This window comes from Suricata suricatta, chromosome 5 (genome assembly GCF_006229205.1).
Source record: "Suricata suricatta isolate VVHF042 chromosome 5, meerkat_22Aug2017_6uvM2_HiC, whole genome shotgun sequence".
NCBI classification, from domain to species: domain Eukaryota; kingdom Metazoa; phylum Chordata; class Mammalia; order Carnivora; family Herpestidae; genus Suricata; species Suricata suricatta.
Genome location: NC_043704.1, coordinates 145,394,603 through 145,411,566, shown reverse-complemented (window position 1 = coordinate 145,411,566; position 16,964 = coordinate 145,394,603). Strand labels below are relative to the sequence as shown.

Sequence of the window (16,964 nt, the reverse complement as noted above, 5' to 3'; positions counted from 1 at the left end):
TTAGGTGATTAACTAGTTGTTACTTAACCTTCTAATTTCTGTATAAGTCTAATTACATGAAACAGAAGTTGGTGTTTTGATTTTTTACTTTGCTTTTCTGTTTTGAGTGTCATTGCAACTACTGTATTGTAAAGGATGGAAAATAATTGCATATGTTAAAAAAATATGAAACTTTATAAAGTAAAAAAAATAATAAAAAAAATAAGTTAAAAAAATAAAAAATAAATAAATAAAAATAAAATGCCCAATAGGCACATAAAGAGATACTCAACATCATTAGCCATTAGAGAAATGCAAATCAAAACCACACTGAAATATTTCGCACCCACTAGGGTAGCTAAAATTAAAAATATATATAAATGATCAACTAGCAGAGATCAGCACCCTGATACACTGGAAAGGTAAACGATGCAGCCACTATTCAAAACAGTTTATCAATTCCTCACAACATCAAGCGCAGACCACAGAGACCCCATCTTCCCCCAGTGGGGAGATCTTCCAGTCTCCAGAAATCGAGCCTTTGTTACACGGGTTCAAGACCCAGGGTCTCAGGGCCTCCTACCTCCTAACCAAATTTTCCTTTACAATATCCCTTGATTCTCACCTTTGATCCATTTTAAAAGATTCCCCCTCTTCCAAGCAGGCTCTTACCACTTTCATTTCCAGAATTCTAACTTCACTTTCTCCATTCCCACCGCAACCCCTCACCCCGGGCCTTGTTATCCCATATTACACACTGCTCCAATAATCTGCCTGGAACACCAAGGGACAAGTGAGATAAAACATCCCAAAATAAATATGATTAGCCATAGTATTTTGTGGTATCCAGTGCCCAATAGTATCCTTACACAAATTTGGATTCTGTTACTCCTTTGGTAAAATAAACACAGGAGAACAAGCTAAAATACAATGACTGTGGCTCCCAGTGGCATTCCAAATAGGAAACTCGACTGAAGCCCATCCTACTATAAACGTTCCATCTGTTCAGTGGGCTCACAATAAAGCAGGATCCATTTGAACCACAGGACAGCGCTCGCTGTTTCCTCAGAATATAATTCACAAGTCAAAGTTAGGATTATTTGAAAAGAAAAAAAAGGTTATGTTGATTCAAAAAAATTACTTGAATTCATCATCCTTAAGATTCAAAGGCAAGAGAGTTAATTGTAAGCTATATAACCTAATATAAATATAAAAAATATATAAACATATCCCTCCTGAGTCTGAGACGCTGAGACAGACAACACACACACACACACACACACACACACACACACACACACACACACACCCCGTCTCCATGCTATGATGTGAACCCCATCTTCCCCAGGGATCTTGCCTCAAATATGCGATCTCTCTTCTCTATCTTCACTCTCAGTGGCTTGTTCTTCTCACTAGGTAGGTTCAAGCTCCCTCCCATCTTTCAAAAACAAATAAAAACAAACAATCCCATCCTGGTTCCATTCTGCCTGATCTTGTCTCTACAGCCAACTTTTCTCACACCTCCTGCTTGCTTCTCACTCTCTCCACATGACTGCACTCTGGCTTCTGCCCAAATCATTTTACTGATGCTGCTCCTGCAAGTCACTAAGGAACTCTAACTACCAAACCCAATAGGATTTTTCTGTTCTTCCTCACTTGTCTGTTCTAACCAACACCCCTGACCACTCAATTCCTTCTTCAAACTGTCGTCTCTCGGCTTTCTGCAATACTAATCTCCCAGTTTTCCTCATGCCTCTCTGAACTCTCTTCCTCAGAATTTATCATGAGCTCATTTTCCTCTACTAGCTCCTTAAAATTTAATGCAACCAAAGCTTCCAGGCTTAACTCCCTCTTTTTACTCTGTGCTCCACATCCCCCTCCCCACCACGCCCACCCCAGGGGACACTGATTATCTGCAAATCTTCACGTCCAACTCAGACTTTGCTTCCACAGTCCCAACCCAATTGGCGATTTAACCACTGGGCGATCCCACCGGAACCTCAGCTCAGCGTATCACAAACTGAATTTATAGCCTTGCCTTTCAGCTTGCTCCTCCTCTTTCTATTCCCTGGTAGCTGTCCAGTCACCCAAAACCTGAGATGAAGAATCATCATAAGGCTCCTCCTTCTTTTTTACCCTCCCCCCACACATTAGGTCATTAAACCTCAACTAGGGAGCTCCCATCTGATTCTCTCTACTGTTCCTTCTCTCCATTCCCACTATCCCTGCCTGAACTCTGGCCAGGATGACCGCAGCCCTTCCCAGATAGTTTTCTGCCTCCTAACAGTCATTCTTCACATGGTAGCTAAACCAATCACACTACAAATCAAATCTGAAGAAGGTTTTACCCTTCAATGGTTCCTCCAAGGTTTCCAAAGTCAAATTTCAACTCCTCAGCGCACAAAGCCCTTCAAGACTGGTCCTGCAGGTCTCTCTAGTATCATCCCCCTCCACTCCCCAACTCCTCTCAGGCCACACAGAGCTAGTATTCTAGCAGCTTCCCATATGGCTGTACTTGTTTCACACCTGCAAGCCTGCAAAGCGCATAGAAAACAATACACAAAAACCCATAAAACAATACTGTTCATGGAGATACATATTAGAACTGTTAGAACATAGACAGGAAGGGCATCTTTCGATTTCATTACAGTGGCTCCCTGCTGCATGACAGGGGTGAGGAAGACAGGCCTAGGGAGTGAAACAAAGGGCCCTACACTGGCTTATAAGGTCTTCTTTCTCCCTTCTCATCTTCTTTTAACCTGGAACACTGATCACAAAACAGTATACTATTATCAAAACCTTTCTGCATTTAATATTTTCAAAGAGCAAAACCTGAAGACACATACTCCGATGTCATCAATAAAAGAGAAACCCCAGGCTTTAAAGCTTCCATCCTACTGTGGAGGCAAATCAAACCTTCGTAACGGACAGAAATTCACTTAACCAAGCAAAGTGCACAGTGGCCAGCCTGCATATATATCCTTTGGTTAAAACCCATGTAACTGGTCTAAGTAGGAAAGACAAAGTATAATCTGGATCTTTACAGACAGACTATGCTTTAATGTCAAAAAACTTGAAATACATAATTCTAGAAAGTGAAATATTCAAGGAAAATGACTAATTCAGGTAGCTAAGACTCAGAGTTTACTGTGTTTATTTTGCTTATTTTTCCATGACAGTCATGCCAAAAGAACCGTGAAAGACAAATTGAGACATAATATTTATTGTGTTGCTATGGTTTCCAGCCTAACAAATAAAAATTATTTCTCAATTTCTTAGCAACTTCCCCTTAGTAGAAAAATCTCAGGTACCATTTTTCTCAATTAAATCTTATGATGTAATTATGGTAAAGTACTTTTTAAAAAGTGTTTGGTAGTTGAAGACCAACTACATAATTTTTTCAGAGCTGCAAGACCTACATGTATTAGATAAAATCTAGGGATTTTAAGCCACTTTCTTCTGATGCCAAATGACTATATATTCCTTTTATTCAGAGACCTTTTGACAGCAAAACATTCTTTGGTAATGAGAGAGGAAATTTAAGATTACAGACTTTATTACTGAGGTCTGAATATAACCTACCAAAGAGATCACTCAGGAGAACGGGAACTTTCGATCTGCAGTGACATAGCTAACCAAAGGGAAAACTGTGAATCATAGTTCTAGTAGAAACACTTTGGGAGGAAAAAAGGGTGTTGCCAATAATGTCTTCACATTTAGGTTACTGATATTGTGTTACTTGAACTTTTTCTCCAAATTCCTGTAAGTCACAGGAATGGTAAAGATTATAACAATGAATGCTATTCCAAATATATTTCAACCACACTGACACAAAACGAAGCCTTGTTAATTTTGGTTAGAGGAACAAATCAAGAACAGCAAGATACTCCAGAGTGACACTGGCCACTACAGAGCCAGGGCTCTCACTTAGTTCCAGGGGTAAATGGGGGAGAAAAATGGAGAGAGTTCTGGACTCAATAGAAACTGGTTAAATTCATGTACTAATGTCACTAGAAGGATTCTAAATGACTAAAAACAATTTAGATTTGCTCTTTCAAAGGATTTGTCTACTAAAAACAGTAAGTACAAAGGGGGAGAATTTTTTTTAACTAGGTAGAAATAAAAATACAGTCACTCCCTAAAACTCTGAAAAATTAACTCACATTTCAAAATCTTTTATAATTTTTTTGTAGACCACCATTGAGAACACTCAAAAGTATTTTAAAAAAAGTTTTTTAATGTTAATTCATTTTTTTAATGCTTTTTATTTATTTTTGAGAGACAGAGAGAGACAGCGTGAGCAGGGAAGGGTTAGAGAAAGAGGGAGACACAGAATTCAAAGCAGGTTCCAGGCTCTGAGCTAGCTGTCAGCACAGAGCCTGACACAGGGCTCAAACCCACAAACCGTGAGATCATGACCTGAGCCGAAGTCGGACGCCCAACCAACTGAACCACTCAGGCGCCCCATGTTAATTCATTTTTGAGAGAGAGAGACAGAGCATGAGCAAGGGAGCAGAGACAGGGAGGGAGACATGGAATCTGAAGCTGGCTCCAGGCTCTGTGCTGACAGCTCATGTCTGAGCTGCGGCTTGAACCCACAGACCATGAGATAATAACCTGAGCCGAAGCCAGGTGCTTAACTGACTGAGCCAGCCTGGTGCCCCAAAAGTATTTTCAATAAGAGTAACTCTGCTTCCTGTGAAGTCAGCTTTTCAGACAAATATGATTTGCACAGAACAATCTGAACCAAACACAAAAGGATGATCAAAGAAGTATCAGAATTAAGACTTGAGACTTGATCTTGAACTCTTAGAGTACTTTAGGACTCAGTCTGGGGAATGATTACTGTCAACTCTATACTTCCTCCCTAGACAATCTCATCCATACTCACAATTTAAATTACCTTCTACATGTTCATGGATCTCAATTTTCATCTACAGCCCAGACCTTTCCTTGGAGCTCTGGATCTGTATCCACAAACTGCCTCTTCATAGTCTCCACTTAGATGCCTCACAGGCACATAAATACAATACACATTAAGTCCATGAGCCTCCCTTTGCAACCTGTCCCCACTTGAACGTTCCCTACCACCACCCAGACGCACAAGCCAAACCTTTCCCTCGCTGCTACCCAAACACAGTCGTTTGGTGAGCATCGACTACCAACTTCTCTGTCCCACCCACCTCTCACCATCTCCAATGCCATCCCTCTGGGCCAGGCCCTCACCGCCTCTGCAAGTCTCACGACTCATCTCCCCACATCCACTAATGTCCTTTCTGATACAATCTCCAACTTGCACTCAAGTCCTCCTTTCATGTCAGGTCCCTACCCAAAACTCTTCAATGTTTTTCCACTGTGTTTCCAACACAGTGTGTTTCCAAATCCTAAATAGAATCTATAAGAACCTGCATTAGGGTTCTCAACCTTGGCCCTACTGACATTTGGACCACACATGTCTTCGTCGTGGGGGGTGTCCTGTGCACTACAGGGTGTCTGGGGCATCCCTGATCTCTAGCCACAAGCTCCAGTAGCACACCCCTCCTCCTGTTACCTCTAAAATACTCCACACATGGCCAGATTTCCTGGGAGACGAAACCACCCTTGGCTGAGAGCCCCTGGCTTAGAGGACTGGCCCCTGCCCCCCTCTCTGATTCCAGCCCTCCTTGCCGTGCATGTCAACGCTGGTGACCCCACGGAAGGAATGACACTGTCAGAGTGCAGGGGCCCCCATGCGACTTTCAGCCCTAACCTTTCTAGCTGTGTGACCTCAGGCAAGTTACCTCACTTCTCCACATCGTGCACTTACCAGGGATAAAACAAGAAGAGTAGACTTGTCGTGAGGACTAAATCCATGTAAAGAACTTAGGACAGTGACTGGGACATCATCGAGCTCAGGAACCAGTAAATACGAGCTGTTGTTACTGTTCCTTGAACTCTCCATACTTTCCCTGACTGGAAAGCTCTCATCTACATCTGACAACTGTCTTTCCTCTCAATGATTCCACTCATCCTTCAGAACTCAGTTGAAAGGGCACTTCCTCAGGGAAGCCCTCCGAAGGTCCCCAAACATGTAAAGGCCCACTGCCACACACTCTTGAATAAAATCACTGACTTTTTACACAAAACACTTAACACAGTTGTAAGTAGATTACCTAATTTCCTCAATTCTAAAAATGCCGCTGTGACACACACTGACAAATCACAGCTTGCAAGACAAAAAAAGACATTACCATGTAAAATGTAGATACTAATTTTGAAGAAAAAAAGGGAACTGAGAGTTGAACTATTCCTTTATATAGTTCCCCCTGTAGAATTTAAGCTCCATGCGGGCAACAACTGACTGTGTTAGGCCTGTCCACTCCACACCCATAATGCATAGTACTTGCAGAGAACACATGCTCAATGAACATTACTGAATGAATGACACTCAACACATGTGCAGTCTTCTTTAGCTCTATTCTTAAATAAAAGATGGTATTAATACCCATAGATACTGTGATTATGGTAATCCTTCGAACTTTCACAAGCTGCTATCCTTGTCAAAAGTTTTTCATCCTTAATTTGCCCTAAAAATGAATAAATTACTCAAGTACAATTGTGAGGGAACTAAAGGACCATTACCTCTACCAAGCTGTCATGGTTAGCATTCCACAAGACAGTAGCACCGGACAAGGGAGGCTGGGGGGCTGCTCAGTTGGTTAAGCATCCGACCTCTGCTCAGGTCATGATCTCATGGTTCGTGAGTTTAAGCCTGGCATCAGGCTCTGCGCTGACAGCATGGAGCCTGCCAGGGATTCTCTCTCTCTCTTTCCCTCCCTCACTCATATTCTCTCTCTCTCTCTCTCTCAAAATAAATAAATAAAATGTAGAAATACAAAACAGGGGCACCTGGGTGGCTCAGTCGATTAACTGTCCAACTTCTACTCAGGTCATGATCTCATGGTTCATGAGTTTGAGCCCTGCATCAGGCTCTGTGCTGACAGCTTGGAGCCTGGAGCCTGCTTCACACTCTGTGTCTCCCTCTCTCTACCCCTCACTGGCTCATGTTCTGGCTCTCTGTCTCTCAAAAAAATAACAAGTAAAAACATTAAAAAAATATTTTTAATACAAAACAATAAAACTGGACAGAATCTTTTAAACTGTAAGTATATTTCTTCCCTTTGTATCCTCCACTCAGGCTGCTAGTCCATAATCAAAACCCAGAAACTTCTGGCCCTCACTGCCAGATGCCTAAGATGACTACTACTTCCCAGGTGGCAAACTGCAGTCCACCCATGTCCATCAGCAGATCAATGGATAAACACAATGTAACACACACGTTCAGTGGGAAATTATTCAGCCACACCAAAGGAGTGAAGTTCTGACATATGCCACAACATGGATAAACCTTGAAAATCCTTATGCTAGGTGAAAAAAGGCAGATACAAAAGGATAAATGCTATATAATTCTACTTGTAGGAAATATCCAGAATTAGACAAACCCATAGAGATAAAAAAAAAACAGATCAAGGGTACCACGGGCTAGAAGAAGGGGAATGGGGAGTTCTTACTTAATGGGTACAGAATTACCCCTTCCAACAGGGCTCCTCTGAGCTCTTATGAGAGCTGTGACAGCCCCAGCACCCCTCACAGAGCGGCCACATGCCTCCTACATCACTCCATCCACATTCCTGCCTTCCCAGAGCCGTCTTCAAACTCCTAAACGTCTTTCTGAAAAGGTACACAGGTCTTACAAAACAAAGACTTCTGTAGATGGGTGGTGATAAGGGCTGCACAACAATGTGAATGTAGTTAAAGCCACAGAATCCTACATTTCAGAAATGGTTAAGATGCTAGGTTTTATGTGTTTTACCACCCTGTGCTCGGTCCCATATTTTAGCAGGCAAATTATCCAGTCTGCAGAATATATTTATGCCTTTTGTTTCTTTTCCTCCTCATTCCCCCCAGTTCTCTGACTTGGGGCAAACTGAGGTGCAAGAAACCCGAGCCAATAGTGAGCAGAAGGAAAAAAGAGGTTATTTTTCTTTATGGCATTCCCTGTCTATTTGAAAAAGCAATATGAAGTGAGAAAAGAAAAATTAAACACTTAAGATTTAACTATAAAAAAAGGATTAAGCTATTTGTCCTTTTTATTTTATTATTTTTTTTAATGTTTTATTTATTTTTGATACAGAGAGACAGAGCATGAGAGGGGGAGGGGGAGGGGCAGAGAGAGAAGGAGACACAGAACCGGAAGCAGGCTCCAGGCTCTGAGCTAGCTGTAAGCACAGAGCCGGACGCAGGCCTCGAACCCACAAACCGTGAGATCTGACCTGAGCCGAAGTCGGAGGCTTAACCGACTGAGACACCCAGGAGCCCCTCTATTTGTCCTTTTTAATCATGATAAGGGTTCTGTTCATTTTTGCTTATTCCTAACCTCAGTCATGCTTTTTGTGTGTGTGAAAAATAAGGATTAGGGACTACCTGCGAATGTTAACCAAGAAACGGGTGGTTGGCACTTAAGAATTGGCTATGACAAGTGTAAAGGAAAGAAAAATAGCCACAAAGAATATACAAAAGAATTGTTAAAACTGCCAAACTTCTAAAGTTTTCAAACCACAACATCACACATTAGGCACTCCTATAAATAAGTCGTCAATCTTACTAAAAATTGCCCCTTTCGTGTTGAAGGCGAAGCTGAGCCTTTGACCAGGCTAGTGGAGTTGGCATATGCATACTGAGAGCTCTGAAAATAGAAATGAAAACCAGAAATACTGGTCTTTTAAACCCTCTTATACTAATAACTTTTATTATACTACAACTTGTAATCTAATAATTGGATTAAATTTGTTATTTCATAGCAAAATGATAACGAACAGGGAGGAAAACCACCTGAAAGTATAAGAACCTGACCATCCATAGGTTCTTCTGTGTATTTTGGTTCACGGTTCCCAAGTCCAACTGGCCATGAGAACCCCCTGAGAGGAAGTGTGTATGCAGGTGTGTGTGCACAAAGAAACATGGGTTTCTGAGGTCAAACCCCCCCCCCCCACCAATCCCAAATCCAGATTAGCAAGTACAGGTGAGGTCTGGAAATCTGAACATTAAAAAACTCCCCTGAGTCTGACAATCAACAATGCTTTAAAACACCCAACTTAACACATTTCTTTTTACCAAAAAAAAGAAAAAAAAAAAGACGATTGTTCTTGTATTCTCACTGTCAATTATGACATTATCAAGCAACAAAATAGCCACTGCAAGCCTAACACTATGCTAACAGTTTACATGCTTTATTTCCTCTCATCACCACAGCAGCCCTATAATACAAGAAGACAATACTATTCCCATTTTACAGATGAGGAAACTAAAGTCCACAGTAGCTACTTAACAAAATTACTCAATCAGCTGCTAGCAGAGCCAGAACTAAAAGCCACGCTCATAACCCTCCACAGTCTGCCTCCTGAAGAGTTAGGTTCCAGGAGAATGAACACGGCTTAACAAGCAGAATGTAAGCCCCACCTCTCATACCTTTCAGACATTTATCTCAGCTTTGTCTGTTTCCTCATTTGTAAATAAGGCTAATAATAGTGCCTATCCTACCTACCCCACAAAGTTATTATGGGAATCAAGATGTGCAAGTACTTTCAAAATCATGAAAAGTTACAGAAAACAAACTACTAATGGGGGAGTTGGAGAATATTGAGAAACAGTATAGCAGAGCAAGTGGTTAAATGCTCAGACCTCGGAGCCAGACTTTATGGGTTTGAACGCAAGCTCTGCTATTTCCTGCCAATGTGACCTGAGGAAAGATATTTAACTCTTCTGTGAGATGGTTTCTTTATCTGCTAAAATGGAGACAATAGTAACACCAATCTCAGAATTTTGTGAAGATTAAATAAATTAGTACATTTTGAATATTACAATAGTACTTGTCACACAGTAAGTACGCAAGTGTTAAATGTTTAAAGGCACCCACTGTTGCAAACAAAGCATCACATCCAAAAAGAGAGTTCAAATATTTAGTGACAATGCAGAAAAGCCTAGAAGGTGCTGACATTTGCTTTCCTTACAGAAATCTGGATAAATCCCTCCAATTTGGGAAATAAACATTTTGAGTAGTTTCAGTTTTCAAGTAAAACTATGTGACTTCCAAAATGCTTCATCTGTGCAAATACTTAAGGTTGTTGCATCTAATTTTGAATCCATTTTAAAAAGTCCTTTACTCTTTTATCTGAAAATATCTCACTTGATTTCTTTTTGAAAGAGAGAGAGAGGGCGCAAGTGAATGAGGGACAGAGAAAGAGAGAGGGAAACACAGGCTCACTCACCTAATCAATGTGGGGCTCAGGCTCACCCAATGTGGGGCTCAAACTTACAAACTGTGAGACCATGACCTGAACCAAAGTCAGGCCCCCTCGCTGGAATTTTTTTAAAGTAATATCACAACTCTGTCATCGTTTTTAGATCACTTCTCTTTGGTCTTTGCCTCAAACATCCTTCTACAGGATTTGACTTCTAATTCAAAAGCTAACTAATCGGAGGAAAAGTTTAACAATGAGCTGGACCCAAAAGAAACTGTATAATATGTCAAAAGGAAACAGCACTGGCCCTAAATGAGCTATTTACTAAGAATAACAAAGAGGAAGTGGTGAGGGACTAGTCCTCAGCAAAAGAATATAATTTAATAATGTTCTACCCAATTCTTGGGCCAGATTCATTTATGGTCAGGTCTGCAGCTGCAGATAGAGTCCAGAGTCTGAAACAAAGTTGGCACCTCACTAAGAAATCACAGCTCAGAGTTATCTTAAATTTCCAACATGCAACAGGATATGCTGCCCCTGATTCAATAGGTAATGGCCCTTTGCATTTTTTTTCTTTCAAGTTGTCAACAAACCGAAACAAAAACGCTCCTGAAAGGTACTAGCACAAAGTTAAACATACGAATCCCAGCACAGTATTTCAAAAAGCAGTTAGGACAACTGCATCTGAGCAGACACCAAATAAGGATTGTGTCTGTTAGCATCTATGCAGTGCCTCCTGGAATACGTTAACTGTATAGCCCACGAGTGTTTCTATAATATAGTTATCATATTGCCCACATTCTAATTACGGTAAGTTTCAGCACTGAAGATTAATTACCAATTTCAAAACATTCCAGCAAGTACCTCAAAGTAATCCACAAAAAAATAAAATGAAAAATTTATTTTAAGTAAGAGGACCAGAAAGCCAAACAGACATAACTATATTCTCTTCCAACAGAGCATTTAGAGGCCACATAGAACATCTTACATTCTGACATCAGCTCCGTGAATGGAAGTCTACAGAGATTCACACCCGCTCCCCACCCCCTGGCATTTTTAAAAAGTCTCAGTGTTGAGAGGGGGGTGTTCAGACACACCTCTCTAGCGATGTTACTCAAAGCTTCATCTTCCGCAGAAAATCGGTCTTTTACAGGCGTCCTTTTCCTTCCAGAACCAGGAGTCCCCATATTGTCTTCTTAACAGTTTTTTAATTGTGAAACGTGATTTCACTGTTTTCAGCTCTGAAATAAACAGAAACAGAAGAACTTAGGAAGTTTCTCTTTGTATCATTTTAAACCTCCTTTATACATTCACTTTTAGAAAAATGAAATTATATTTCTGTATTTAATTTACATGTAAATTAGTTACCGAATATTTTTTCCCAGTATCAAATTATTTCAATAAATTTTAGAATATTTAAATGTATACTTTTTACCATACTACTCACTGCAACCTATAGAAATGTGTGGTAATATTAGCGTCAGAAAACTGTGGTCAGTAGTAATTCTACTTATCAGTGTAAAATTACCACAGGTATTTCTCAAACTTATTTCCATTCCAGAGCAAAAAATATTTCAGAAAAGCCATTCAGTCCAAAGCTCTGAAAGAACATATTCAAGAAATTTTAGTATAGAACTTTAAACTTACAAAGATAAGTTGGCTGTTTAGTGTAATTTAAGAAATAATTCCAATTAAACTATTACATGTAAAAGAACAAATAAAGGCTTATTATTCTGCAATTAACAATAACTAACACTGTCCACACAAATATCTGAGGGCCTGCTACTGCCAGGTACTGTAGAAAGTGCCAAAGATACGGTGACAAATTAAACTGACATAGGCCAATGATTAAGAATATATCTGTGGATCTATTATTATTGTGGTTATTATGAAATAGACCTATTTTTACAAAAGAGAGAAAAAAATCATCTGCCAAGTTAAATAATAAGGATAATAAAGATCATCTAACATCCCAAACACAGGGCATTTGAAATTAAAGATTCCCATGAGAAAATGTATCCCAATTTGCATGACCTCCCCCCTCCTATACCCATTCCTGAGAAGTATAGCTCATTTAGTAAAATGCTCATTAACTTAAAAAAAGTTTTTTCCTAGCTTTAATAAAATAAACTGATGAAGTTTCATTACACTGTGAGTCACAAAGGAATTCTCAAGTAAGTTTGTCCCAGTAGAATAAACTATATTAAAACTCCAAGTGACTTTAATGTGTTGGAATTTACTTGGTTCAGGCAAACTAAAACAGAACCACTTTACCGAGTCACTCTTCCAGAAAAAGTCTTCTCCAATGAAAATTCAGGCCATTCCCCCTCTTATCTGACACCATTTCTTATTCCCACATAGCTAGCATACTGTGTTTGTCAGTCAAAATGAAGACTGATGAGAATTCATTACCCTGCCACAGAAAATCTAACTCTACATGATAAGAAATGGACATGAAGAGAAAGAATGTAGGACTGAAAACAGCAGCTGATAAGTCCCAGCCACTAATTCTGGAAACCTCAGTGCTAGTTTTTCATAAGTCTCCCACCCTCCTCATGCCCAGCATCATTTTCAAGACCACACACTTCAAGAGAAACAATGTAGAAATATTAGTAACCCGCTGAGAAAAAAAGCAGCAGGTAATACTTCTCGGAGTCTGGAGTGACAATTTAACTGAGGCACAGGACACAGTCAAAGGCACCTCGCAGAAACAGGAGACAAAAACAGGCATCTTCTCATTCTAGGAACATAAAGAGAATTAAAGAAGAAGAAATAAAGATTGTGTGAAAAGCTGAACAGTGGTTTCATTAGAAGGAAAAAATTATGGCTGCAATTTTTCTTCTTCTTGATTCTCTAGCATTCCAACAATGTTAGGGAGAGATGCATTTAAAAAAAGGAATAAAAACACTCAGATCCAAGGCTCAGAGAAGAAAGTGGCCCCAAAGTGGACTGCACCCAAAGTAGGCAACCATATGCCCTGCAGCTGAGACACACTATTGAAGCCACTGTGGGTGGCACTCTTTTCAATGTATTTCTTTTTCCTCTTTTTCCATAATCCATTCCCTTCTTTCTCAACAAGCATACCCTAGATCTCAGACCTGTCAGAATACTTCTAGCACACAGATTTACATAAAGAATTATCTTTTCTTAAAAATGCCCCCAAACAAAACTGTCCCAACAGGCTCCAAGCTAGCCAGCCCTGTGAGAGAGATGATAAGAAAAAAGAGGCCCAGGATACGCAGGAAATGGGAACAACTACCTGACTTCCTTGTCCTTTTTGTCTTATCTATAGAATATCTAGGAGTTTCAATGACTCATTGGTCAGGACCTGTCACCATTTTCAAGGTGTGCATGAGGCAGATCAACCATTACCTAGCTCAAAAAGCAATCTAACGTTTTTGAAAGAACTACACGATTCGTACTCTGGAGGCAGACATCCTCACTAATATTAGAAAGAACAAAGGTTTTCAGCTCCTATGCAATCTATCTTCAAAATGAGAAAAGTAAGGATACAGACTCCAAAGGTGATCTCAAATAGATTATTTCCAGTTTCTGATCCTAAAGGACTTTTAGTAAGTTTCAATCACAAGGTTTCCTCAAGTACACTTTTCTTCCAACTTTACCTTAATGGCATCAACCAAACCAAGAGCTAAACCTTTACACCCACTGACAAAAACAAAACTGCCCACATTTTTGTCAAGCCCATCACCCAATGTCAAGCTGATTTTCTCCAGATGGCTTTGTCATTAACGACCTGTCCACCTAAGGGAGGGCATACCTTCAAGAAGGTTGTGAAACCTAAACCTTCCACAACAGATCTGTCAATAAGACTTTCTTTTCTTCAGTGAGCTTCTCATGCAATCGATTTCTGAAAAGCAGACATTTTGCCACACTACTTGGCACTTAAGATACCGTTCACTTTTGTGAGAACAGAATGGGTATGTAATATTAGTTTCCCAATAGTTGCAGTTCTTTTATATCTGAGTATTTCATACCGGGGAACTCAAAATAATGGCGTAAGTCATCAGAGTCATCATTACAGTTAACACTAGTCTGTGCAATAAAACATTTGGTAGTTATTCATCAGCAAATCCCAGCAGCTGGATTGGCACTTGAACAAAAGACTCAGTGTGAGCACAGCTGTTGCCAATGGACTAAATTTAAAGCGTGAGGACCCCACTTCAACTGCTACACTGCCCTTTCCCCTCCCTGCCTGAGCCTTGGTTTCTTCACTCACAGGGCAGACAAGAACAACTGTCCACCTATCCGACATGGTGAATGGGGGGCTCAAGTGAGCTCAGATAAATGTGAGCACTGAATAAACTCATAAAGCACTCCATAATGTTTCAAGTGTCTTAAATTAACTACCTCTTTTACACGTTTGGCTTATGAAGTAGACAAAAGGGCAATCCTTGCCTTTCTTTACATTTTCATACTCAAGAATTAATTTACATTAACTAACCAAAACACCCTCATTTCCTCCGGCATGCATTATGTGGTATCATTAAAAATGCTAAGAATATTTGCTGAAGCATGGAACAATCAAGAAAAAATAAAAACACCTTTAATTATAATCATTATACTACGTAGCACACATTGATATAATTAAAAAATCTAAAAAGAAAAAATTTTAAAGTACTTTGTGGTATTCAGAGTTTATGAGTCCTGTTTTTGAAAATCCAAATGAACACACAAGTTTTAGAAGTATGGCCTTATGATGGGAGTTCATTCCCTTAACAAGAACACAACTGACTTAGAAGATAGAGGTCATTTAATGATGGTACACTTAAGATCTATGCACACATTTTAATGTAAATTTTACCTCAAAAGAAAAACTCCTCTAAACAAACACTGAACTAAAGGAACAAAAGACTTGGCAACTGGGAATTTCAATAAAAAAATCTTGACAGCTCAGAGCCTGGAGCCTGCTTCGGATTCTATGTCTCCCTCTCTCTCTGACCCTCCCCTGCTCGCGCTCTCTGTCTCTCTCAAAAATAAAAACATTTTAAAAAATTGTTTTAATTAATAAATAAATAAAAAACATTAAAATTTTTTAAAGAAATCTTGATTTTTTTACTGTAATCACAGTACAGAAGAATACCAAAAGTTATGCATACATTAGAAAGATTATAGGAAAAGGAGAGAATGGCTCAACTGCTGGCTAGAAGAGAAAAAAAAAAATGAAGGAGGAAGGCCAGGGGGAGGAGCAAAGCATAGTAGAGGGAGATAGAGAAAAAGGTAGGGAGGAGTGAGGGAAGGCAGGCAGGCAAGTAGGCAGGAGGAAAGAATTACTGATTAAAGATACCAATCCTGCAAATGTCTAGATGAGATTATACAAAATGAATAAATCATTAACAGAACCTACAGAAAGAATAACAGGTATATCTAGAAATTGGGGCTAAGTATGAAATGAAAATATGGGGACACCTGAGTGGCTCAGTCGGTTGAGTGTCTGAGTGTCAAGTTACGATCTCGAGGTTCCTGAGTTTGAGCCCTGCGTCAGGTTCTTTGCTAAGAGCTCAGACCCTGGAGCCTTCTTCAGATTCTGTGGCCCTCTCTCTTTGCCCCTCCCCTGCTCATGCCCTGTCTCCCTCTCTCTCTCAAGAATTAAAAAAAAAAGAAAGAAAGAAAGAAAGAAAGAAAGAAAGAAAGAAAGAAAGAAAGAAAATATGTATACATGAGAGGCAAAACCGGAAGACCTGGCAGAACATGAAAGGTAGATGTTAAACACAAACTAAATCTCAGAGAATATTAGAACCTATAATGCTTAAATTAAACTTACATTTTACAAAATATAATGCTTATTATATTTTTATATTTTATATTGTGTGTTTCAATGAGAACCTGTATAATCACATCCTCAACTTTCACATTTAGTAGTCCTAAGAATTAACAAAAATTTAAAGTCTCATATTTTGTATACATATTGCTCTCATACACCCAAAACAACTGATAACCTTTCCACTTCCTACTTTCATAAGACATGCCGTTGGATGCACTTCCTTCCTTGCTGTGTTTAAATAAATGAAGTCTACTGGGCGGTATATTTGACATGATTTATAATACTATTTTCATCAACTGTGCAGAACCCAAATTAGGAAGATGTGCTCTTAAGCAACAACTGTATTCTCAGTATGGCCTGAGAAGTAAACCATTTTCTAGTACCAAATTCTCTCCTTTCCCTATGCCTTTTAAAAAGTATCTCAGTATATCTCAGTGTCAACTATGCTCAAAAAAAAAAAAAAGATAGAAAACACCTCAGAAATGTTATGTATAGACAAACATTCAGAGGATGAAAGGAAGGGAGAGAGAAAATTACATACTGCCAAGAACACGTAAGACTTAAAAGCGTGCAGTAAAGCAGAACAGGAAAAGAAGGAAGCATTCGAGAGAACACCAGAAGCTCAGGCAGCAAAGAACAAAGATAAAACCAAACACTAGGAAGATATAGGAAAGCATGCAATACAGATGTGATTTTTTTTTAATGTTTATTTATTTATTTTTGAGAAAGTGTGTGACTGTGCAGGGGAGGGGCAGAGAGAGAGAGAGAGAGGGAGAGAATCCCAAACAGGCTCTGCACAGTCAGCACAGAGCTCAATGCGGGGCTCGATCTCACAAACTGTCAGATCATGACCTGAGCCAAAGTCCAACACCCAGCCACCCAGGGGCCCATCTTCATATCCTTTCTCAACTGGTATTCTCTGA

General features: G+C 39.6%; 1 protein-coding gene across 19 annotated transcripts in view; it reads right to left on the bottom strand.

Annotated features, from left to right (window-relative positions):
* Positions 1-16,964, bottom strand: part of LRRFIP2 (LRR binding FLII interacting protein 2) — a 99,619-nt gene that overhangs the window by 68,009 nt on the left and 14,646 nt on the right. For all 19 annotated transcript variants that reach the window (XM_029940449.1, XM_029940448.1, XM_029940450.1 and 16 more), the window contains exon 2: positions 11,357-11,500. In XM_029940449.1, coding sequence (XP_029796309.1) covers positions 11,357-11,446 — 90 coding nt within the window. In that variant the 5' untranslated portion in view covers positions 11,447-11,500. The remainder of the gene's footprint in view (positions 1-11,356; positions 11,501-16,964) is intronic.